General features: G+C 39.2%; 1 protein-coding gene across 1 annotated transcript in view; it reads right to left on the bottom strand.

Moving 5' to 3' along the window:
• LRRIQ1 (leucine rich repeats and IQ motif containing 1) overlaps nucleotides 1–27201 on the bottom strand; it is a 151979-nt gene that overhangs the window by 46858 nt on the left and 77920 nt on the right. The window contains exons 20-22 of the mRNA XM_034772340.1: nucleotides 26947–27042; nucleotides 26418–26503; nucleotides 13558–13668 (exon numbers count right to left, since the gene is read on the bottom strand). Coding sequence (XP_034628231.1) covers nucleotides 13558–13668; nucleotides 26418–26503; nucleotides 26947–27042 — 293 coding nt within the window. The remainder of the gene's footprint in view (nucleotides 1–13557; nucleotides 13669–26417; nucleotides 26504–26946; nucleotides 27043–27201) is intronic.

Raw genomic sequence — 27201 nt, 5'->3', positions numbered from 1 at the left:
AATTATAAATAGATATAAAAGCCAGCTATCCCCATCTTCCCTTCAAGTCATAATTCACTGGCGACTAATACTTATCAGGGAAGAAGTAGTTCTTGAAGAGGGATTTGAAGGACAAGATCTTATGGTTACGTTCAGGGAGGACATTCCATGCATAAGGGGAAGCATTGAGAAAGGCACTGAGTCATTTGAACACATTCTTCTAGCCCTAATGTAACACTTTGTATTTCTACACCAAGGAGTTCAAAGGACTTAACAAATGTTCCTTAATGAAGCCTCAACTGTTTGGAAAAGAGTCTTCTGACTTGTTTACACACAGGAATGGCAACAATTTAACTACAGGTTTCAGAGTGGTAGCCGTGTTAGTCTGTATCAGCAAAAAGAACGAGGAGTACTTGTGGCACCTTAGAGACTAACAAATTTATTTGGGCATAAGCTTTCGTGGGCTAAAACCCACTTAATTGGATGCATGCAGTGGAAAATACAGTTGTTTCTAAACCAATTTAGTTACAACTGGCATAACCTCTTTGGGTGGGCACTTTTAAAATGATTTAAGAGTGTCTATCTAGGAGGCTGCACCAAATTTAACTAGATTGATTTAGAAACAGATATAGTTACATTGGCACAATTTCTTTGTGTAGACCAGGCCTAAATGATTTGCCTGACAGAAATAACAAGTCAGAGCTGAGAACAGAACCTAGGAATCCGAACTCCCACAGTTCTTTGCAGGAACTATTATACTCGCACAATACCTACTTAATATAAGTTAACTTTGATCCAATGACAAAAGGCCAATGCCTAACCCTGCACCACTTAATTCACCGAGTTCTCACTAAGCTTGTAAGATGATGATGAATATTTTATTCTCATTGGAGTTGTACACTAATTCCCATGATTTTTGAGATATTCTTGTTTGGGCAACTGTTAAAAATACAGTGAATATACCCAAGTTCACTTAATTGGGACATAATTAATGGGGAGATCATGTGTTTAATTAGGATGTTTCCTAGGGAACTTAAATCCAGGCATTAGGATGCTGATTCTGACTTCAGGTGATACTTTTGTCCCACCTCTTTAATCTCTCTTCATTTTTTTTTCATCTCTAACAATCTTCAAGATCTCCATAGCTGAGATACATGCAGAAGTATGATTTGTTTCACTGCTATTTGTTCCTGACTGTTCACTTGCAACCTCCATGCCAATTATACATGCTCAGTCCCTGTCTCTGGCACTGAACAGGCAAAACACACAGTCCCTATTTCATTCCAGTACAGGGAATGTCCAATAATATGATGATCTTTGCAATTTTTAAAGACTACAACTATACTAGTAAAATGCTGTTATCTCAGGTGAGAAGTCCTCAAAATGACGACAAAATAATCTCCATCAAAACAAAGCACTAAGAAGACTCTACTTGATCTGTAATAACCTCTGTAATAAGGCACAGATGATGGCATTTAATGGACAAATCTGGAAATACCACATGCTTGCTTTTGGGTTTGTTTGTGAGAACCCAGAATCAATGGCTTCTCCCAGGAAGAGCTGAAGCAAGTCACAAAAAAAGAGAAAACACATAAAGAGATTCATACAAAATAAAACCTTATTAGATAGTTTCTATTAGATTCTTGCAACACAAACAGCAGCAAAATAGTGTGAACAAAAATGACGATGGGTTTATAACAGCTCAAGAAATTAAAAGTCCCACATTAATTAGAAATATTTACAACATATGGTAGTTGCATTTATCTAAATGCACTCTAACAACGGAAAGTAAGTGCATGCTTAACATTCTTGTGTTACAGCAGAATTTCTGCTACTCCTCTGATCTGAAAGGAAAATAAATTGATTAGAAACAGCATGTTAAAAATATTCTCACAGAGACTAATGTATCACTGCAGTGAGATGATAAAAAAATGTTAATGAAAAACATACAAACTTGTCATCAGTGGGTGCATCATAGTCCCCAAAATATCCTTTCAAACCTTTGAAGCAAGCAGCTCCCCCACTCTGGTTCAGCTGCTGCAGCAGAGGCAATTAATACAGAGACATGCCTGGATGGCATCACAGTCGCCCAAACAAGCACATTCTCAGAAGAGGCTCTCTTCTCCCTCATGATTCTAGCTGCCATGGTTAATAAAACAAGAAAAAATAATGCAATGTAGTAAAAAAGTAATTAACAGCAAGATACGTGAACTCCAACAAACTTAAAATTCATACTACTACTTACCTTCTCCCAGATTCCAGCCAGGTTCTACAGTTTTCATCTAGCCAGACCTTAGATCACCTCACTTTGAGGTGGTCTGGGAGTTCACCAGTATTGCCTCCTTGTACATGGTTAATTGTACAATGAAGATAAGGATTTCACCCTCTAGCAGTGCTGCCAGGATGCATATGAGGAATACAAGTATATCATACTGGCAGAGAGTCTTGGAAACAAGAAGCACTTTGAACAGGGAAATAAGACAAAGCTCTTGTTACGTAACTGGAACAACATATTATAAGACATACTTTATCACTAATCAGTGACTATGAAACTATTTGATGCTTGTACAAATATAAAAAAAATCCATCACATCCATCATATGAGATGATGGACATCTAATGAACAAGGAATTTGTTTGTGAAATGTATGTCAAGTAAGTTTTACAAATATTAGTATTTGCAAAATGCATTTTAAAAAAAATATGTTTCAAAGAGATTTGTATGGTGTACAAAAGTCACATAATACCATGACAGCCTACGTGATGTTTTAGCATATGTAACCCAGACTACAAGCAGAGTCTGACAAAACCTAAGCAAGCAGACCTGGTAAAGAATCAGGAGTCATGCTTATTATATATAATTCTCAAGGGTATCTTGCAATCAGAGGTCACAATCGAGGCAACAGAAGCAATGTCACGATATCAGAGAAAGGGCCAATTCAGTCCTGCTCCCTGACAGTCAGTGAGGTCAGTGCTTGCAGCAAATAATTGTATCAAAAGGGAATATTCTCTGCACACTTTTAGAACCGTCATCTGAACAAACAAGGCCAGGTCATCTTGAGGTTAAATCAGAACTCTCTGCTTAACCTTGTAGCTCATTGTTTTATGTTTAATTCCCAATCAATTTCTTACCTAAAGGAGGAACCTCTAACGAAAATTCTCTTAATAGATTTTACTTTGAGATACATATTAAACTGTTTAGAAATAATAATAAAATATATATTTGCAATTAAATCCTTAACTATATCTATAAAATATGCCCCCTTTCTCTTCATATGCTTCAAAGTACTTCATACTAGAGTACAATAAAGATGTAACTATTTTAAGAGAAATGACCCTTCATAGTTTAGTAAGCCTGGCACTCAGTCTGCACTTGAAAACCACTTAAATAACTTATGCTTAAGCATATCCCACTTGCTGTATAATTAATATGAAAGTGAGGTTAATCGCAACCTTTGTCTGGCTATTTTTATTCCTTTACACCTAACGTGACACAGGGGGCTAGACACAAGCCTTATCACTGGCTTTTTAGTTGCAATTATTTAATTTATGCAACTATAATAAAATGTCAGAAATTTTAACCTGATAGTATATGTATAGAAGAATTATTTGAATGGTCATCTAAGTGACATTTTATTGTAGAACATGATCTCTGCAGTGCTGTGACAATGTTTACAAGCATAGAAGTTTTCTGAGTCACAGCTGAGGAAGCTGACTGTATTAATTGGAAAATATAGTATTTTCACATTGTTCTTTATCCAGTATTATTGTACAGTATGATATTTGTTTCCAAACCTATTTAAAACTTGAAACTCAATATTCTATTTTTGTAATTTTCTTTTTGAATACACATAGGCAAGATAAGATATTTAAGGCATACACACCAAGAAGCATTGTGGTGTAACTCCTAAAACACCTTCCTTATAAACAGTAGAGATGTACAAATTTGACATGACTTAAAAAGTTTGTATATTATAGATGTTAAAATCTGAATGTTAAAGTCATGCAGTAGAAAAATGTATATTATATAATACATGTCCTAAAGGATAATATAAAATTAACTAGATATATTATTATGCTACAATTCCTCTATTAAAATATTTGAATAATTTGTAAACATACCTACAATTCCTTGTAAAAGCGTCTAAATCTAGCATGCTTACTTGCTATTTCTTTAGATTATATGAATCTTGTAAAAGGTACAGGGCTTTGTTCATTTTATTTAACAGCACTATATTTTCAATATCTAAGTTTCAATGTTGGAGTCTTTTCTCAATGTTTTGTTTAAAAGAATATTTCACATCATCAAAAGGAGTTATAATATACTGCTGATCCACACCTTTTTTAGCAAGAAAAAAGAAAAAACGACCAAAATTGTGTGTTCAATATTAAAAATGTTGTCACAAGGAAACAACTTTTTTGGAACGCTGTAGATCTCTGACCTCATTAAGACAATTAATCCTTCATAACACTGTAGGTCCCATGCAAAGAATAGAAAACCAATAATTTCTTCATAAGCGATGTCAGTCAATTACATTTTCAGTTCAACAAAATGACCTTGTAAAGGTCTTTCTTGTCCTAATCCAACCTCCTAAAGGTATTTGACCAGTTAAGATAGATGATTAGAGGCAGTCCTATAATAACACATACATTTATAGAATGCTTTATTTTCTCTGTTGTGGATTTAAAATGTACCATGTTGCCATCTGTTATAAGAGTTGTACGCAGGAATTTTTCTAAGAATTCATTTGTTAACCCAGATTCATAACTCTGCACACTCCTAACTTATTTTCGTGACAAGAACTATCATATAATGCGGCACTTGAGGATCTTTGAATATGCAGTGTATACCTAAATGCTCTGTTTAACCTTTGTAAAAGGTTATCTAAATGAGTTAAATGTTTAGAATATTTAGCAATCCAAAACTAAGTAAGATAACCTATTTGTGTTTAGTGACTTTCTGGAAAGTAAAAGTAGAACTTCTGCACTGGCATGTTGTTAAAAAAAAAAAATTGTATGGATGTATGTCATCCAAGTACATGGCAACAAATTGAATGATTATTTTTAATTAGACTTAAGTTCAAATGTTGTAAACCTTTATTGAAAGAGGAATTTAGCCAAATTTACTCTCCCATAGCCCCTCCAACCAAACCCATTTGGATTTAACTGGTTGCTAAAATTATCTGTCTTTTGCACTCGAAGACCTGGGTCACAACCTTACTTAGGGACAGGAAATAGTTATCAGGTCACTGAATGGTCAGATGAAAAAGGATTTGAAATGCTTTAGTACTCAGGAGTCTATTCATCCAAAATGATTGCCTTATGCAGTGTAAAAACCTGTGGATTTTGACTCTGCACTCAATTTATTCATCTATAAATTGGTTGCGAGGCAGAAATATTAGTTTTATGTTACCCACTTCCAGGTCACAGAAGCTAAATTAAAGGAAACTTCAGATGCTGTAAATTACTGTTCAGCTATCTTATTCAAGAATGATAAAAAAATTGCCCTCAGTGGCTGCAGAAATTATGAGGCTTGTTCCACCTAATGAACTCCACATTAGCCAGTCATTAATTTAAGAAGCAGGAAGATCTAGATCTATTGTTTTTAAATGTAAAGTCCCCCTCCCCAGTCCCCTCAAAACCAGGTAAATTGCCATACAGCCAGGTGGGAATACCCAGGTGTCAAAGCTCTAACATTGTTTTATAATAGCTTGGGGCCTTAAAAGGTGATTGTGGCAGTTTGACATCAAAATTTGTTGGCATAGAAGACTGGAGAACTTACTGTTGTCCACCTAATATCATTACAAATGACCAGAGTCTTCATATGGGAATGAGGAGACAGGACAGTGCACAAACGGGTGGAACATTCCGCCAAGTTCACAATCCTGTGGGGTTAATATAATGGAATTTGGAAGACCAGAACCACGGTTAGGCAACAGGGTATCGAGCTGTAATATCTCCATGGCTGCTATGTAAAGTGCTGGAATTTCAGGCAAATGCCAACCTTACTGTTTAAAATAGACTTCTGAACATAAAAGACAGAATTCCCTTTCTAAATATTCAAAGGCCAATGCATACTGCATTGCTCATCTCACAAAAGATGTTTTTTTTATTTATTTTTAAGCTTGTGTAGCAATTTCAAGATTGGTCTATTCCAAGATCACTGAAAATGCCTATGTTATCATTGATGGACAGAAGACTGGCAAATTAGGCACAGATTTCATTTTAAAGTTTTATTTCATAATAAGAAACTGGGCCACTAAAACTATGTAACTGAAGCTCAAGTGCGTGCACTGTAAGGCCCCTGCAGTCTTTTGCAACTTTTCAGCGTGCCGCTGTTGTGAACTGGGTTTGCACTCTGCCAGCAGAGCAGCTCTGACCCATGGAGAGCACTCCTTCAGATCAACACTGCCTCAGGCTTTACTGCGTTCTCCAAGAAGTCTTACATTTCAGGCATCAAGTTGATTTCTTCTGGAGATGATTAACCCAAACCCATGACAGATTTTTTCCAAGATATCCAACTCCTTATGTTTATTTTATCCTGGCTCTTTCTGGATGTACTGGACACAAGTAACCTACTCATTTTACATGTTAAAGGGCTGGTGGAGAGCCATTAATTCCTTAAAATGAGAAAATATTTCAATGTGCAGAGCTCTGTTGTGTGAGCTCACACTAGATAATGAGAAACAATACTACAGAGCTATGATTTTAAAAGACAGACTCCCTTCCACACTACAGGGTTTTTTAATGCATTTTATTACATCTCAAGATAGATCTTATGCTTTTTGGAAATGCATTATTCTGTCACTTTCACCAGTGCAATACAAGGATCAGATATTGCTTCCATATTCTGCCATACAAGTACAGTGCCTGGGAAAGATTATTATATTTTTACTGTAAATATGGCAAAACATTTGTTAAATTATAGAGCATTAATTTTGCAGCATGGTTACTGATGTTTTTTTAGACTAAATAAAAGATGACAATTTTAGAAATTGGATGCATACAAACAATTTGTGCTTTCTGGGAACTAAGGCCTTTTATATGCTTTAATTGAAAATGGTAAAGTTATTAAAGCCTGAAAACAGTTAATACCCATGAGTATTAGCTACCTTTCATAATATTCTTATCTACCTTTTGAATGACATACACATCCTGATATAATGAAAGCTTATCTGTTTCATAGCACTAGTAAAGGTTACTGAAAATATCTCAGTCTCAATGACTTCTATCAGCTTTCATCTGAAGATATTATATCCAGACAACCACTAGGAATTTGAATCAATAAGTAAATGCTATTTACTTACTACATACTTATATTTTCCAATGTATTTCCTTTCATTACTACAATGTAAGAAATTACATATGTTAAACATGTTTATGTAAAAACATTTTCAAAATGCATACTTAAATTAACCAAAAAAAGGGAATCCTAAATTACCAGATGTATTTGGCCTAGTTTAGCAAAGAAATTTAAAGACAAAGCGGCAGTCTTAAGTCTCAGTTTTCATGGGTTTAAGTTAAGCCTAGTAATAATAAATACAGTATAACAACATTTTGCACTTAAGTAACACCTTCTGTCTGTGGATGTAGATGTGCTTTACAAATATGAGTTATGAGAAAGTTGAGGCACAGATGTATTTTAAGAGACATATCTAAAGTCATACAAGTTGTCTGTATCACAGCCAGGATGTATGAAATCCTGTACCCACTGAAGACAACAGGAGTTTAGCTATTCATTTCACAAGGGTCAGGATTTCATACCTGCTTTCCTGAATCCCAGTCCTGTGCTGTAACCACACAATCATCTTTCTTCTAATTTTTGGTTAATGCTATCTGAAAACAACTTTTATTTTCATTTGCAATGTATAGAGAAATTAATACATTTGTCTTTTATCAGTCAGTTTTTAATTAAAGTAGAACCTGTTAGTTTTCAAATATTTATGAAAAATTGTCCTTAATACTTATTATGCTTTCTATATTTCTTATTATGCTTTCTATAATTTAGTGATCAATGATCATAAGATGACAGAGGACACAGTATTACTAATTAGATACTCAGGCTTATTAAGAAATTTCCAGCCTGCTGGCTACAACTAACAATATAAAACAATATGGCTAATAGAGATTAACCTCACGATACTGAACACTGTGCACACATAGGAGTGAAGCCACCTAAATGAGTTATTTTCACTGAATCTGAAGACTATACAGAGAGTGCATGTGCACTAAGATGTACCCTGATGGATGTACTTCTGTGTCAGTAGATCGCCAATTGCGAGTAAATCTTAATAAAGGCATCAGAGTATAGTGCCTGAACTTCTGAGTGGTAGCAAGAGAAGTGGATCCAGACATTGAAAATGTTCAATAGGATTACTGACTTCCTAACAGATCCATTCTGTTTCTCCATCTTGCACAGCTGATTCCACACCTAAGAGAAGCGATGAACATGGCTCACCAATCATATGGGTAGCTGGACTGCATTCACTATCAGGTGGCTAGGATGATCTGAAGTGCTTCAAAGCTTATATTCCAAGTGGGCCAGACACTTATACCCCCTATGGCAGTTTTGTGCTGCTAGAACAGAGTAATACAGCCATGATGCCAGTGGAATTGACTGTGTGGGAATTTTCATAAGTGGAATCATGGCACAGATGTGGCAGAGAGGGATTATGCCACACTCTAGTTCATGATTTACAGGAGTTTTACAAGAAGAAGGAGACAGAGAACACCAACATTTTGTATCTGTCAGATCAACTCTTTGGATCCAAAAGGCCACAGACTACTCTACACGAGACCAGGAATTGGACGTCCCTAGGCAGCCCCAGGATGAAGGAGTAGATATAAAAGTGGTTTATAGTAGAACTGGTCTAAAAATCATGAAAATAATTTGATTTTTTTAATTGAGAAAAAAACAAAAATAGTTTCACAGAATTTTTCATTTGTCAATTGAAATCAAAATTTGACAAAGAATTTAATCAGCTCTAGCTTAAAGCCAACTAACCCCTCCCTCTTCTAGTCCTGATCTAAGCAGAACTCAGCTGGACCAGAGGATCCAGTCCAACATATTTGATGCATATGAGTAGGGTGACCAGATAGCAAATGTGAAAAATCGGGACTGGGGGTGAGGGGTAATAGACGCCTATATAAGACAAAGCCTCAAATATCGGGACTGTCCCTATAAAATTGGGACATCTGGTCACCCTACATATGAGTGGCTAACAGATCACTGGAAATCAGAGAACATGTCTTTCAGATTACTTCAATGGGTTTTGGATCAGGCCCTAACTTCCCAAGAGAAGAAAAAAAACAGGTTACTCTGTGTGTGTGTGTGTGTGTGTGTGTGTGTGTCTCTGTGTGTGTGTGTCTGTGTGTGTGTGTGTGTGTGTAAAATGTATTACAATTTTACCAAATGCTAACATTGGCCCATCCGTGCCATTTACAATGTCAATATTTAGGAAGGTTTTGTAGCCTTAAGATGTATTGATAAGTTACAAAAATTATTTTGGTGCATGTATATATCCCTCCTCCCACCCCTTTTACGTATCACTTACCTTCTTAGATAGGAAACTCTTCAAAATGGAGATCAAGTCTCCATATGTTATTTGTGCAACATCTAACACAAAGGGGTCTGTTTCTGATTGGGGCTTCTGCATGCTACTGTGCTATAAATATTAACTAACAACAATTTCTCCTTTAGGCCTATTATAAAGTCAATGGAGGAGGATCAGTAGTGAATTCACTGACATGAAAGATTTGATATCTTATCGCAAACTTTAAAAAATATATTTTTAGATATTTCTGTTCACAAAGGCCTCAGTCCTCTAAAGCACTTAAGGAGCATATGTCAGGTTTTGCTCACATGAGTAGTCCCATGTGATTAAAGTTATGCACATATGATCGAAGTTATGCACATGCCTCACTTTCCTCTACAGTTTTGTTATAGAATGATTTGCATAAAAATGGGTTTTCTTCTGCAGAGCTCATTTGCTCTTTTTGGCGATACCACAGTACGGTAAATCTGTGACATCACACTTGCTTTTACAAGTACAATTAGTGTGATGCCGGAACTGAAATTCCAATTTCAAATGAGGAATAAGCAGGACCAGGAGGTCTCAAAACCAAAGCTTTTGGATTTATACAATAATCTGTAATAAAAAATAAATGAAGGTAGACAGAGAATACATGAGCCAGTAAGAGAATTGTCAGCAAGAAAAGTGCTATTTTCCATGAAGTTTCAGTGAGTTTTTAAAAAGCCATACGTTCAATAAGTTGACAACTCAAGATGTGGGAGAAGGGAATGTTATACTTTTTATGTAGTATTAAAACAATGATTTTTAAAAATCCCGTTCAAATTAAAATATTGGTCTTACTTAAACCAAGGAAGTTGAGTATTACAGATGCCAATCTAGCCTAATTCCCCCATTGTGTTTAGATCTATGTCACACAACAGCATACAACATTCTGAGACTTCTGAACTACGTAGGAAAAAAAGGTGAATTATGACAAAATGTCATCCTTAACTCAGACAGAATTGATTTGCTTTAATTAGTTCACCAGATTGTTGATCTTATTTAAGTGCAAGTTTTTTCCTTCCATTCAGTGAACTTGTTACCAGACAAAAAGTTTGCTATATTCTTCCCTTCCCACAAATGCTTGGCATCCATTAATCCTTAGAACAATAAATATTTTAAAATAACCATGAAAAAATAAAATACCTGATATATCTAAAGTTGAAACAAATTTAACCAACCCAAGGATAGAACGTAAAATACAAATAGGATACCAGTGGTTTAAATAATCATCAATACTGGTTAATACTGAATACATAGGACTCAGATATAAGCTTTTATATATATTGTTTTTTCTACCACTTGTTTTCCTTCTATGCAGTGTTTCTTTTTTGCATTAGGTTTATTTTAAATACTGTTAACCATAATCCATAATTACAACCAAAAGAACAGAGAAGACTCAAGAGACATACTATACATTTGACAACTTAAATCCTTCTAGATGTTCTCTACTGTGATGTGTTCCAGTTTAAAAATCTAAAAATGGTCTAATTGTTTCACTTCCTAGGGCATCCCCTTTCAAAAGTAGCAATCCCCTTATTTAACAGATAACATGTGTTCTTGCTATTGATGTTATAATTTCTCCTCCCCACCTCCCACATTAAAGCAGGAATATTTAGAATGTAGATACCCTCTTCTTTGAGATCTCTCTTTAGTGGGTTCTAAAGAAGAGGGGTTGGGATTCAAATCCTCCACCAGAGCACTGACTGGCAGGCAAGCTGGCTGGCTGTGGAGGGAAAATGGGTTGTATGGTTGAAGTTGATTCCTACCAGTCAGCTGATTGGTTCATTCCTCCTCTTGCTCTGGGGGACAATGTCTGCAGGGCTTGAACAGAAGTTGGTCCAATAAAAGATATTACCTCACCCACCTTGTATCTACCTGGTATCTCTACAGAGCTTGTTGGCAGAGAGTGGGAACTCCTACCATAAAAAAGATTCAAGGAGATCTGCTCAAGGCAAGAAAAGGCATGGTCAAAAGGGCAGGAAGTGAAGACATTGGCCTGGTGCTTGTGAGATGGGAGACAAGCAACAATCTGCACAGGTCCTGTTCCAGCCCAACTCAGTGAAACTCTCATGCAGGCTCTTTGTTTTGTGGGGGCCAAACTGAGGCACAGAAAGCTCCAAAGTTGTCCTGGTAGTATCACAACAGCACAAGCAGCTGTTCTCAGGTGTGCTCTTGACCCTAATTCCCATCCCCAACTTAATGCCTTCTGGCAAGCCCATTTGAAGCCATCTTGTGTGCACTAGAGATGCTTTCCTCACATTTGATCAAAATGAAGCAATGTGGCAGCATTCTCAGTCTAACCAGAACCCCTTCAGAGAAAGAACAGTCACTAATAGCATGCAGTGCTTGTGAGAGTTTGCTGGAAAAAAAACCCAGCCAAGTCACTGATCAGAGGGGAATAGCTGTGGATGACAGGAGAAGTGCCCGGTAGTGGCCTAATTCTGCTTCCAGTGAAGACAATTGGAATATTACCACTGACTTCAATAGTAGCAGAATTGAACAAACGCTGAGGGCATTTGAAAAGCCCAATCTGTAACTTTTATATGTTCTGTTGACATTTCTCATGTATACCCTCAGCCCAAAGGTGAATTCTTTTTGAATGTTCAAGACAATGTTTGAATTGTATGAGAATGGAGAAAAAAATGTATGTTTGTTTTTTTATTTAAAGATTTTATCATATTCTTCTTTTGAATTCACAGAACAGTTTGTAAAAATAAAAAAAGGTCCATTGTCTTCAGGAATGGGTAACTTGAAAAAAATAATAATCAAGAAATGAAGTGAGATTAGAAATGGGGTTATTTTGTGCATTTAAATAGGTAAGAAAAAAGTACTGTGTCTGAAATAGATAAGGGTGTACACAAGGCCTAAGCTATATTATTTCTCTGGTTACTACCATTCATAATATTCTATGCTACTGCTTTGTATTTTCTCTGTACAGTGCTTTGTTGCTTGTGTAAAATATTTTATTAAATCTGTAGCAGCTGGTGTCATACAGCTCCACCTCCAATCCCACAGCATGTGAGCAGCTCCCCATTTTGTTGAAAGGGTCTTTCACTAAGTCCCCTCTAAGCTACGCAGCTGCGTCGCTGCACAGCAAGCTATCAAGGGCTGTGCAGGCAGGGAGAGGCGCCTCTCCCCCAGTCCCAGCCCCAGAGCTGCTGCGGCCAGGGAGAGGCGCCTCTCCCTCGGCCCCGGGCTACTGAGGTGATAGAGGGGTTGGGGGAGTTCTCTCCCCCTGCCACAGCCCCATGGCAGCCTGCACCCCAAACCTCTATTCCCCACTACAGAGCCTGCACCCCCAGCCAGAGCCCTCAGCCCTCTCCCCGCCACATCCAACCCTCTGCCCCAGCCTTGAGCCCCCTCTTGCATCCGGAACCCCTCATCACTGGCCCCATCCCAGAATCCTCACCCCCAGCTGGAGCCCTCACACCCCCCACACCAACTCTGTGCCCCAGTCCTGAGCCCCCTCACGCACTCCAAACTCCTCATATCCAGCCTCACCCCAGAGCCCTCATCCCCCCTGCACTCCAACCCTGTGCTCCAGTCCTGAGCCCCCTCCCACACTCCGAAACCCTCAGCGACACCCCCGCCACACATCATCTCCATATTGGTGCACATAACAAAATTAATCCCGCACATGGACGTAAAAAATTAGAGGGCACATTGGTTTCATCTCCCTTCTCTGCATGTAGCTTCAAGCATGTCACTTAAAACAACTCCCCCAATTTAAAAGTATTTAGTGCCTGATACAAAACTCACTGAAGTCAATAGAAAAATTCCCATTGATTTCAATGAGCTTTGGGTCAGGCCTACAGTGCACATTACAAATTAATCACTGGAAAAAAAATGTATTAAAACTGAAATGTTTCATCACGTCATTTGAGTTGTCCACACACACTTGGAGCCTTCTCTTACTTCTGCATGTTTTTTCATAACTCAAAAAGAATTGGCCAAATACATTACAAAATACATAAATAAATATAAAGGGAAACTCCTGTTCATACCTTCAAAGTAACTGCTGGCTGTCTCTTTTGCTGGCTGTCTCTTCCTTGGTGGTTTCACAGGGGGATGTTTATTTTCATTGTTTCTGAACAACGCCAGGCGCACAGCTGGGTCTAGACGACAAGAACAAGTTAAAATCAGAGGTCAGATCTGGCTTGTTCATTCCTTGAAGCAGTTATTCACCTTTTAGTCATGTAATAAAAGAAACAGAATCTCTTGTGTACATTTTACATTAACAAAAACAATTATATTACTTCTAAAATAAATTAATATAAGTACAAAGAAGCAGCCATATTGACTTGTTTTACATACCTTTAAATGATTTCTAAATCAGCCACCTGTGAAAAGCTAAACTACATTTTAAAAAGATATATATTTTAGGAAATATTTAGAAGTTCTATTTTGAAGGTGGGGATCCCAATCATAAATATTAGGTACACAAATATGTAAACCCCAGTGTTTACAACTTAATAGATAGGTGGAAACACCTTTATTTGAACCAAAGCAAAGAAAATCACAAATATTTTATTATCTGAGGCTAAACTTGAGGAACATAAATGGACCGAAAGCCCTTTAACATATCCTATCCTGTTCTATCCTGTTCAAAGTAGAGGTGGCCTTCAGCAGCCTGTGGAAACATACTCACCATAATCATTCCCATAATTACTAGGCTACATAGTCTTAAGTCTTCATAACTTATCATTCCCACACCAGAAGAACTTACAATTTATATAAGAAAAGCAAAACCAATACTGGACAACAGTTCAGGAGAAGGGAGTTTTGCAGTTTATTAATGATGGGAAGGGAGGAGGAACTGCTTGAACAGGTGAATTTAAGGAGGGCTATGAAGGAAAGTGAATGCTTGAGAACAAGGAGAGAGTCTCACACACAGGGGGCAGAATGAAATAAGCTAAAGTCAGGTATCTGGAATAGGAAATGAAGAAAGGGGTGGGAAGAACACAAGAACTGGAAGAAATGCAGAGTTAGAGTGGGAGGCATTGTATAGGATCATGTAGGTGAGTATGGTAAGTTTGAACCTGAAGATAGGGTTGCCAACCCTCAAGGATTGGCCTGGAGTCTGCAGAAATTAAAGATTAATCTTTAATTAAAGATTAAGTCATGTGATTAAATCTCCAGGAATACGTCCAACCAAAATTGGCAACCCTACCTGATGCAGTAAACAGTGTGAGACCCAAAGGAGGGAACCAAGGGAAAAGGTCATATGGTTAGTGAAGGGGGGAGGAGACTGCAAATGAAGGAAGAAAAGAGATTGTTACAAGGTGATGGATTGGTTTTTAGCAGTGACAAGGCTTTTAGCAGTGGGGACAATGAGGAAAGGATGTAGCTTGAGGACAATGAAGAGAAAAAAGACTAGAATTTAGCAGGAAAAAGAATGAGTAGGCAGGCAGGATAGAAGGATTAGGGAAGATGGGAAGTGCAGTTTTGGAGAGAGTGGGTATATCAGACTGATAATGTCAGTTTCTCCGTTATGAGACTGTTACCGAGGGAGCTAGGGGAGGAGGAGGCTTTAGTGGGGACAGCATTACTTCTTAATCACAGAGGGTGTCAGAGCTTCTGAGAGCCAGCAGCAAAGTATGTAGCTCTTTGGAGGGGTGAGGGTGAGGGGAAAGACAGCTAGGTCTATACATGTTGGACCCTAATCCCTCCAAAGTCAAGGTGTGTTTTTCCACTAACTTCAATGGCAGCAGAATTAGATTAGAAAATTGGCTGGAGTCCCTTCATGCCAGGAAAAAGGGCTGGAGTGGCTTGAAGGGGCCCTAGAAGTTCTAGTTCTGCACAGGGGAGGATTCCCTTGGTGCAAGTACTCCAGACCCAGGACCCCATCACAAGTCCTAGGGTAGAGGTCATGATAGGGGCATGGCTGGGGGTGGGGGAGGGATGTGTGTCGGGGGGTGAGGGAGGCTTTTTTAAGAGCTTCCAATCATGGTGCAATCTCTATTGGTTGAAGGAACAAATTCACAATAATTCAATTCAGTCTCTAGTTCAGGAGTACTCTTGGATTCCTTGCTGACACTAGGCTCTCACACAGCAGCATCTAGAAGTAATACTTTTTACCATCTCTGATTGGCTAAAGGACTCCAGAGATCTGGCTTCAATTATTAAACTGAAACTACTGAAAGGCACTCTGATACTATGGTCATGAGCATGGTATAAAAACGTATACAGAAACAGGGACTGCAGTGTACCGAATCCGGAGATTCCAGGCAGTGCTGTGGTCTTTAGGGCAGTCTGGAGGATGCTGCCATATCTTAGGCCTCCAATGGCTGTCTATGTTATAGTAATGACCTCTTCAGCCTCTGGAGGAGCCAAGGATTGAGATGCCTCAAAGGAAGTGTAAAGTCACCTTAGCCTGACCCCCTACCCTTCTGGCTGCATGTTTCATCAGCCTTTCTCTCAAGGTTAGCTCCATTAACTAAAATCAGACATTTTAGAGTGTTTCAGATAACTAGATTATATCTGTTGAGGAACCGGACTACTGGGATAACTTGTTAACTGTGAATATTTTAGCAGTTATGGTAGGTAGCTAGATCAGTCAAGTATTTCCATTTTGGCAAATCACCAAAATCTTTATTAATATGGCATTCTTAGTGTCAACAAATGCTTACAGTACTCGGTCATACTAGTGTCGAGGTTCATAACTAATATCTAAAATACAGTAACAAATAATCAGTCCTTGTTACAATATACAAGAGAATTTATCCTGCACTTCTTACTATAACTCAATAAAAATATTGCAGCTGTATAACTATATCAATCATGCACATATAATTTTAATTTCAGAGATCCTTTTCTCAATAACTTTAGCTGGCAGAAAAGCTATATGAAATATAAAAATATTAAACTATAGTGTAATTCATTACTGTATTTTCTATAGTTATATAATGAGACCCATTGTTATGTACAGTACAACACACAGTGAGAAAGGTAGAGAAGAATATTTTCTGTACTAATTGTTTCCCCCAAACCAAACCTGTAATGTGCAATGAAAAACCAGACACGTCAGCACACTAATTTAGAACAATTTCAAATATGGTAACTTTCTTGAGGAGGGTAAAAGACCAAGTTACCAAAATTGACAGATTAGAAATTCACAAAACAAAATGTGATAAAGGATTCCTAGGTTTCTTTTCTGATGTTCCCAACAGATTATTATAAATTGTTTTGCTTCTTGGGTCTATTGAAGCTATTCTAAACTTGCTATGTCTAAAAGCTTTAGAAATGGAACTTTTTCACATTCAAACCTGCCTAGTTACACCCATGAAAAAGATGACCAGTCTAACAGTACAGTGCATTAGGGACATTTGAAGTCACATAAAATGGCTAATATCACCCAAATTATTCTATAGTTGATCTATGTATAAGATTGTCAAAGTAAGTACTGAAGGAGATATGTATATTGGGAAGAGAGCTATGGAAACTGTTCTGAGAGATTTATATCAGATAGTCTACTTTTGAGCTCTGCAAAATAATTTAAATAATCCACTGAGATTTATCACAATGCCAGAGTACTTAAATTACACCTACATGGATCACCTTAATCTAGGGTGACCAGATGTCCTGATTTTATCGGGACAGTCCTGATATTGGGGACTTTGTCTTATATAGGTGCCAATTACCCCCCACCCTCATCCCGATTTTTCACCCTTGCTATCTGGTCACCCTACCTTAATCATTGCCTACAGCTCTTTTGATATTAAAAAGAACCCTTTTTAAATCTAGTCTCAAATTAAGGCAATATTACTTCGATTATTTTATGATACTAGTGTTTTTAAGTATCAGAGAAATGGGGAAATGGATTAGATTTTATGTTTTTATTACAGACAATCAACAAATGTTTTAGATTTCACAGAGAGGAACTGCGAAAGAGTTAAACAGTTCAGAATTACATTGAGATCTTACTGGACTCCTGAATACTTGTTTAAATGTGGTTTATTTGTTGATGATTTGTACTGAATATCTGGAAACTAGGGAGGTAATTTAATGCACACATTTTGGCAGACTCCAGATATAAAAGATAATTTGGACAAACATTATAAATGTGATAGAAATACTATGGAAATTCATGTTACTGCCTAAGCTGGCATTTGTTACATGACATCGTGGCAAAACTTTAATTGGTTTGTCATTGATTTTGGGTGTGGGGAAAAATTGAAAAAATGAAAATAGGTATTATTGGTACCAGTTTTAAAGAGTTGATATTTTAAAATTGCAAATACTGCATCATGTGAAGGAGGATTAGTCTGAGTAAGTTCAATGGGAGAGGGACCATCATTTTGTTCTGTTTTGTATTGTGCCCATCACAATGTGGTACTGGTCCATAATTGGGGCTCCTAGGGACTGCTGCAATACAAAGAATAACTAAATAAATAAACAGACAACAAAATGGAAGCATTTTATTTCTTACAGCAGATGAATTTCTTGCATCCATTAAGGAAAATTCAGGAATAAGGGTATTTGAATTCATATCGGAGGTACAGATGGTGAATGATGTTCAGTTCACTAGAGTTGTTTTGTATTCTCAGAGAATCTTTTAAATCTGAATGTAGTTAATGTAGTATCTTTCAAAGATGAAGAAAACAGACTGACTGAACAATACTTCTTGTCCTGTGACAAATCAATCAGTTGTTTCAGTTTTATCTGAATAATCAAGTCTCAGCCTTAACTTCTCCTTTGTCTCTTCTTGTGTTTCTGCCTGGGTGGCAGCAGAAGTATCACTTCATTTTGTCAATCACTGACAAACTTTGCCTCCAGAAAGGAAATGGTTAAACAAGTAACAGTACAGCATGGCAGAAGATAGCAGCTGAAAACAGTTACTCCAGGCCTCTGGCCATCATAAAAAAATTTGTTAAAAGAAAAAATAAATTAACTTTATTAAAGTTTTTGAATTTCCTTGATTTTGTGGATTTGATGATAGCCCCTTAAATCCCAAAGTTAAGCCAGAGACTCTGTTCTCTTGTGCCAAGGTATCTTTAAGGGCTCTGTGATCTTATGAAGCATAGATGTTTAGTACCCAGGCACAATGAAGTACATTACTGTCTATTGCATTTAGGTTTTTAATTAGAGTTCTGCAGGATTTCATGCATCCTTAATAAATGGGAATATTTTTGATATTTTGCCGCTTCTACTTGGCTGCAAAAATTTCTAGTATCTTGCCCACACGTCTCATATTATTTGACAGTCAAGAAAAAGTAGTTGATGTGGACATAGTGGAGATATAAAACACGGCATACATTTGTTATGGTTAAAATACAGGCCACGATTTTAACTGTTTATATCTGCATCCATAACCATAATAGACTGGAGCATAATCTACACTGGAGGTACTGGTCCAGTGCAATATGTACTCATTGTCTGCACACACTCCACTTTGTAAGGAGAGGGTACCTTTAGCTCTCCCTAACGATACAAGCCACAGGACTTAGGGCACTTACTAGCATCCTTCAGACCTGTCTTTCCTTGTGCAAAGCTTCTTGGGCCCAGACACAGCATGACTCTGTAGAAGACCCCATGCCCTGCAGGTCTTGTCTTAAATTTTTTCTAACCCTGTGCTCAAGGTTAAGATTGGTAAAAACCTTACCGGGGGTGTGGTGCCGGGGCCGGGGCCGGTGCAGTGCCAGGCCGGGGTGCATGGTGCCGGGCCGGGAGCTGGGGGCGCGGTGCCGGGCCGGGAGCTGGGGGCGTGGTGCCGGGCCGGGGTCCGGGCTCCGGGGTCACGGAGCTGGGCGCGGCGGGGGTCGGGGAGCCGGGGTCGCGGGGCCAGGCCGGGAGCCGGGGTCACGGGGCCGGGCCGGGGTCCAGGAGCCGGGCCGGGAACCGGGGGCGCAGTCCCAGGCCGGGCCGGAGGCCAGGCCGGGCCAGGCACGGTGCTGGGCCGGGAGCCGGAGGCGCGGGGCCGGGCCGGGAGCGCGGGGCCAGGCCGGGGGCCGGGAGCCGGGGTCGTGGGGCCGGACCGGGGGCCAGTGCCCCAGGGCCCGAGCCAAGCCGGGCGGGAGATGCCGGGGCCAGAGCCTCTTGGCCTGGGCCGGCCAGCCGGCCGCCGAAGGGAGCCGCTCGGCCAGGAGGGCCGGACTGAGCCGCGCTGCACCCCGCCCCAGCCTACCTGCTGCCTCCCCGTTTCAGGCTTCCCGCGAACATTTGATTCGTGGGAAGCAGGGGAGGGGGAGGAGCAGGGGGCGGAGCGTTCAGGGGAGGGGGCAGAGTTGGGGCGGGGCTGAGGGCGGGGAAGGGGCGGGGTTGGGGCGGGGCCGGGGCCCCATGGAGTGTCCTCCTTTTTAAAAACTAAAAGATGGTAACCCTATCTAAGCGATCAGAGTGCAGGCTCATCTATTCACTCCCTGCACTCTGTCACAGGGCCGCTGAATCGGTACACTCAGTCATAAAGTGCACCTACCGCTGCTGGAGATGGATGCACCCGAGCAACAGAAGTCAGGGATGATTTGTGCTCCCATATTATGGACTTGCATGGCCCAGTAGAAGAGGTGGAATAGTATCTCTATAAATGTGCTTGTACGGGTGGGACGGGGGAAAAACAGGGCTGGATTGCCATGCAATGTTATTATGAATATCACGATGTCTTATGAAATGGGTGGGAAGTGAGTCATAGTATGGGTTCAATAAGGAAGTGATTGACATGTGGCTTGGTTTACCTAACTGTATAGGAATAGTGTTTGCTTACTAATTCTTAATTGTTCCTGACCTTACGTTTAACTTTATTAATTCAAATCTTGGTTGTATTATGAGATACAGTGATAGCAATAAACTTTCTTGGTGACATAAAAGGTTTATATATATACACACATGCTTTAAAACAGTGCAGCAGTCACACAGCCAGGCAGGACAGCTGCCATTATAACACCAAAATACCAGTTACAAAAGAACATCCCCAAAACATGTCCCCAGGCTTCCCTATTCTCCTTTCCCCTCTTTCCTCATTTTCCATGCAGTTGGTGCCGCAGGAGGTGGATGGAGGTATTCACAGGAGAGGGGATCAAGATAGAGGGCCGCATTGGGTTTAGTTTGCCCTGCCCAGCTGCTCATGGGGACAGACTGAATGGGCCACCCAGACATGGAGTTTTTGCAGCTGTTTTTGGACTCAGGGTATGTCACAGGAGAATCAAGCCATAGTGTGGGAAAGACAGCAGGAGCCAGTAATCATGCAGCTATGACTAAGATGAGCAGCTCAAACAGTTCTTTCTGTTGAGTCCTGTCCTTAGCCACTGTTCCTCCTCCTGCACAGATACTCTGTTCTCAGCCTTTCCTCCTGCCTCTCAGAATGCCTTTTCTCCAGTCTTAAGTCCCTGTGTTTCTGGTACTGGACTAGCTTGTCAGCCCTCTCAAGAACATCAACCATCAGTACATAGAAATGTTTCCTCTTGGAATGGTCCATGAAGGTACTGATATCGAGCAGCTAGTAGTGGGGACTGCAATAGGACACAACATAGAGGGTATCAAATATCTCAGTAGAGGACCCCAGAATTATTTCTTGTGGAATTTCAGGGACATAAAATGTTACATTTCAAAACTGAACAGCAATATACTGTGAAATGGATGCTTCAGTCCACAGAATCTCCCTAGAGACAGCCTGGGTAACCACAATTAAAGTAGTGCAGACACAATGGTAAATAAAAATGCAAAGCTGTTTTTGTTTTACAAAAGTTCCATAATTACTTGGGTTGGAGAGAGAGGGAGGGGGACTGGTCGGTGGCCTTGCTACAAAAAGCTTTTTTTTTTTTTTTTAAATCATTTCAGGCCTTTCATATTTTGGGAGGACATAACTGTTCTTATGGTGCCCTATAGGCAAAGGAAGATGTTATTCGAAGCTGCTGGTTGTAAATCTGCAGTGTATACATCAGAAATATTCAAACATATAGCGATTGAACGACACATCTATGAATGGAGTGGGCTGGTGAGCTACCCAAGTGACCCTGGAAAATACATGCTTCCACACAATGTGATTAACTATCTGGAATTCTTGTTTCAGGAAAAGTTTGCAGCTATTAGCAACCAGGATTGGGTCAGAATTCATGACTGAATTAACAGAATGCTGAGTTATCTTACTCTGGTATGGCTGCATTCCTCCCCCCCCCCCCCCCCAGCACATTTCTGGACTAAGCTTCAAACCCCAGTCATACTTGGGACAAATGATTGTGTCATCTATGGACTTCATAGACTACCTTTAACTGAAATTAATTAGTTTTGAAAATGGATCACATTTCCCTAAATACACAGTTCATTTTTATAGGCAGCTCCATAGACCATTGAGTGATTACAGTGCGGCAAATGCAAATGCACGGCAATGTAATTATTATTTTTATGAAACAGGAATGGGCCTAGCAAAAAATCGGTCTTTCCAGTAAAAATCCTCTTTCAAGGTGTTTATTATGGTTTGCACTTCCTGGTCGTCATTTTGAACTCCATGTGATGTGGAGGTGGAGGGGAAAGGAAGGCAGAATGCCAAGCTCCTGACATACAATCTGCCATTAGTGAATACACGCTGCTAGTCGGGACTTCTCATAACTTTTGCATTGGTTCTTAGAGCAAGAATCCCTCTCATTATTGTAGTAATAAACATTACATTGGAGCCAGAAACTTTCTGGGCTCAGGGGCAGCTTTTGTCCCTTCTGTGTCTGCTACAGGCTCCGCAGCAGGCTATTCTTCAGGGAGTGCATCAAACAGCTTCTCTGACTATGGACCCAGAATTTGATGATGATCCTGTTCCAAAGCATGCTCTGGGACTGGTTTTAGCAACACAGTTACTTCATGGTCTTCACTCAGTCCCCGCTGCTTGCTCTTATCAGTCCCCATGCTGGATTCTGGGGCCAAAAGGGCACCAACCTGGCTGACCAAGTCATCATGCACCACAGTTGTCTCTGTGCTGGGCACAATGCCCAGCACCCGGTTAAAATCCTCATAAAACTGGGACAATGTCTACAAGTTGCCCCAGGCGCAGTTCTGGTCCCTGGTCTTCCGGTATGTACTCTTGTGCCATTTAATCTGCTGTCTGCACTGGTCACCAGTCAAGTAAATTTACAAAGTTGCTAGTTTCTTCGCTGTCTGCTGGTATGCATGGGCATTCCTGATACTTTTACTAAAGTCCACATTTTTTCTTGTCTCGCTTCAGAGAGTCACCAAAATCTGGTTGTGCTCCCATGATCACGAAGCAGCAAAGACTGCAAAGGGCTTGTTCCCTTGCAAACACAGAAGGTTCCATGCTGGTATGTTTTCAGCTCAGTGGTCAGAAGACTATGAATGAAGTGGAATGGTGAGCTACCCAAGAGACCCTGGAAAATACATGCTTCCACACAATGTGACTAATTATCTGGAATTCCACTCACGCATCACACTACTCGTCACAGCTCCATAAGAAGCAGATATATGGAGAGAAGAAGGGAACAAGTCCCCTCACCAGACAGCATCAGGACCCAAGATGTTCATTACAATGCTAATCCCATCCAAGCTCCACTGTGGTAAATAAGTAGGCATTTTAAAGATGGGCTATGTAAAACTCAGGGCAGACGCTAACTTTATATTTTGGGGGTATGTGGATGTCAGCTAATGAAGCCTTAAGGCAGAGGAAGTTGGAGACATTTGCAAGTAGGTAGCCCCACTGTGACAAGACCACATGAGTGGTCCTATGAAACAGCATTTAATAAATCACTACTGTGTGAATGCAACATCTTCAGTTTAGCAAGATCCTTACCGTAGCATAGCAAGATTTCTCATGAAAGATGTTTGGTTAGTGGGCTGACATTGAGACTTGAGCACAAAAGGATGCCTACTTGTTAATATTCTGTAACTTCTTTGTATTTAGAGCTACTGGAGGTTGGTCATTCTATGGTTCAGCTGACAACTTTATTTTTATTGTGTTTTTGTTTGTAAATAATGTATAGAGCAATGAAGGGACATATTAGATGTTCTCGAAACCTGCTTCTTTATAGCATTTAATTAACATTGTAGGTGCATACTTTGTACTTTATCCTCAGACTGGTGGGAATGTCTATATCAATGAGTTTGTATTATTTTAATATAAGTATTAAATTTTTGAATGAAATTAGTTGAAGCTATGTTAGGAAGAAATAGTGCCAAATAACATAACATTCAATCTGGAGTTTAGGAAAAGATCAAACATAAAAAAAAAACTGAACAAGATATAATGAGGATAAGTATAATAGTGAGGTGTGGATGACTGGACGGTGGCTGAGGATCAGTTTAGAGAAGATGGAAAGGATGTGATGCTGGTTGCTATGGAAACAAGAGGAAATGATGGGGCTGACAACTACTTATTGTTTAAAGAGGTTGTTACCTGCCTTTTGTTAGTAAGAGGCACATGTTCTAGGGATATCCAGCTGCATGAGAGGTTCAACTGACAGAAGTGACCCAAGGTGGTGGTGGTGGTGGTTTTTTAAAATGGTCTGGCTAAGAGATTGTGACCTCTCTCATTCTTAAAAAGGATGTTGACATTGCCAAATATCTTTTTTCCCCTCAAGAATGGAGTTACTGCAATTTGTTCTACATGGGGCTGCATCTGAAGACCTCTCATCCCTAAGTAGGGGAGAGTGGCAGCCACACATAGCTTGTTTCAGCTCCCTGATTCAGGGCTACCTGGTCTCAGAACAAGTTAGAACAGGACTCCTCCCGCTCTTACTTAAGCTTCTGGTGTAAGGTCTCAGTTTCACCATGCCCTCAGCCCATCCCTGCTATTCCCTTTCTGTTTCTCCTCCCCAGCGCATATGCTGGGAGGGACGTAGGAGACAGCTATTCTTGTGGAGAACCTCCCTATACAGGGTGAATTTTCCACTGGGATTTTCTGACCAGTATTAAGCCACTTCACATAAGCAGCACTAAGAAACTTTGGCAGACTACAGAATCCAGCCCAGAAAGTTCTGAATGTAATTACTTGTTTACATACTTAGTGCTGCTTCTGGCAAGGAGGGATTGACAGCTGTGCTTCAGTATCTGCACTAGTGTCCAATTCAGATCAGGGTGCAACTGCAAATGTGGGTTTTAAGTTAAACACCATTTAGATCTGACTACCTTAGAGTCTGCCTCTTTCACCATGCTGTACCAGAGCAGTTCAGATGAAGAGAGGTACTTGACCTAACAGCCCAAACACTGAAACGGAATTGAAGGTGGGCATTTTCTGTGAGGGGGCACTGACACTGAAAATCAGTGCTCTCCTTTGCCTGGATGGAATATGTGGAAAGGGGATTCTTTACTGGGTAGTCATGGAAGGAGATATCTTGCAACTATACAACAGATCAGGTCTATACAGATCTAACAACTCAAATTGTAAAGTTTTGTTAACTTTTTAAACACTAGTCACGTGCTTATGAGAGTTTTCCAGTGCAGCACTTTCTAGAAACAAACAAAACAAAACCCCCTCCAATCATCTGAATATAAAAACATCCAAAAAATCCTCTAGAACAACAATAAAAAATAGGATAATTGAATTTGATACTCGCAAACCATTTATGACTGAATTAATCACTACTAATATAAACCAGACAACATATGGAGAAAAGATGATATAACCAAATAGATTTTATTCATTAAAAATGATACATGGGCCACCAAGTTATACATATGTCAAACATTCAGCTGGCCACCAGATATTTATGGTTTTGTGGCGGGGCAGTGTGGTAGGGCGTGGTGGAAAACTATAAAGGATTAAATAATGTTTTAGCCTCCTGCCCATTGTCTTTTTCCTCACCCATAAGGAAAAGATTACAGTAATTGTATGCTACCTTTTATTTAAATCTAGAGATCTATCTGTCATAAGTAGTCTTAGGTGCTGGTACTTGGCTAGGGAAGGAGGGAATTGCAAACTTTTCTTAACTTTACCTTTTTATTTGTAAGTGGTGTTTCCCCCCTTGAGTGAAAAATACTCTTGAACTTAAAAAAACAAAAAACAAACAAACAACCACCACTTGACACAAAACAGGGATTTCCCATGTTATGCAGTAATGGAAAATGCATTATAGCCAGTGGTGTATTCCAAACATATCACCAAAGAGTTAAACATTATTAAATGGAAGGATTTCTCAAGACAGCTTACCATGACCAATGAACTTAAAGGTGTTCACCAATAATCAACTAAGATATTTTATCCTTTCCTGTATTAACAGCTGTATACACAGAGAAAATTCACAGACATAAGAGGTGACCATGCAGGGAAGGAATCATTTTAACATCAGACAGAAAGAAGAGGAGAGCGCCTTCCAAGATTCACAGAATCATCTCTGAAGCTTGAATGCCAAATTATGATCAATTCTAGAGACACCAAAAACTGTGAAACCTTCACAAATGTATATCAATAGCACTTTACGTAATCAAGAGCCGGAGATGATAGGTATGATTACAGATACAGAAATGTTTTTAGGACAGACTTTGAAGCATATCAGACAGATATAAAACTACCCAAACTGAGCAATGCTATTATAACTTGAGATATTCTCTTGAAGGAAAAAAAAATCTAATCAGTACAAAAATACAGAAATATAAACTTTATATCTAGCAAAGGGAATACACAGAACACAATGAAACAAAGTTCCCATTTCGTACATTTGTCAAATATTACTCTCAATATTCAGAGTACTTTTTCAAATATTAATATATTGAACATATAAACGAAATAAACTTCCTTTTATGATGATTTAATATGTTCATTTCTGAAGCACATTCCTCCCTCCCTCATATTAATGTGTGAAGTGATCTAAGAAAATACAAGCAACATTTCTAGAAGTGACAACCTGCTTTCAGATGAAGAAGTAGAGACCTGCTGTTTCCAACATTTTATACATATTCTTATGTAACATATATTGTAATAGCACTGTTGACTTACCTAGATTTTTATTACTAGATTTCTTGGATTTCATTTTATGGGCCCTCTTCAGCATTAGCTGTGCAGTGGCAATATCTTTAAAACCCCTAAGGGAAGGTGAAATTTTACTATCAATATATACACATTTTCACATAACAACTGCACAGCTCTCTCTCTCTATATGTGTGTATATATGTGTGTGTGTGTGTGTGTGTGTGTGTATCTATATACACACACACACACACACACACACACACACACACACACACAGTTTTCACACAGAATACAGCAAGCGCACAGGACATCTCATGTATGATACTTGACACACTGAACTACAGAGATGCTTGCAATGCTCATCTTAAACAGTTAAGAAATTTTAGTTAATTGACTTGGTATCTCACATGCTGGTTAAAAGTTTAAAATAATATTTTTGACATTTAGAAATAAATACCTACTTAACCAGGGTACCTATTAAAAGCCTCTACATCTATAGTTCCTGATGTGTAGAATTCATGTTAAAAACAAAAAAGTAGGATAGACTTGGACATACCATTCTTCTGAAATTTTCTCTTCTTTTTCCGATTTGAAAGACAATTTCTTTTTGGGCTGCAAGTCAGAGAGACGTGACATAGCTCTCTTCTCTGATCTAACAAAAGAGTAGCAGAGCAGTACTGAAATCTGGGTCAGTAGTAAAAGTATGGTGTGATGGCATTGCAGCCTTTATTATTCTGCAAACTATTTATGCCTTCTGAAACTCAAGAAATAAAAACATCTATTTTAATACTCCTGGAAGGCTTTATCTTTG

This window comes from Trachemys scripta, chromosome 1, assembly GCF_013100865.1.
Source record: "Trachemys scripta elegans isolate TJP31775 chromosome 1, CAS_Tse_1.0, whole genome shotgun sequence".
Classification (NCBI taxonomy): domain Eukaryota; kingdom Metazoa; phylum Chordata; order Testudines; family Emydidae; genus Trachemys; species Trachemys scripta.
Note: the sequence above shows the minus strand (reverse complement) of the source record. Positions and strands in the feature narration are given on the sequence as shown.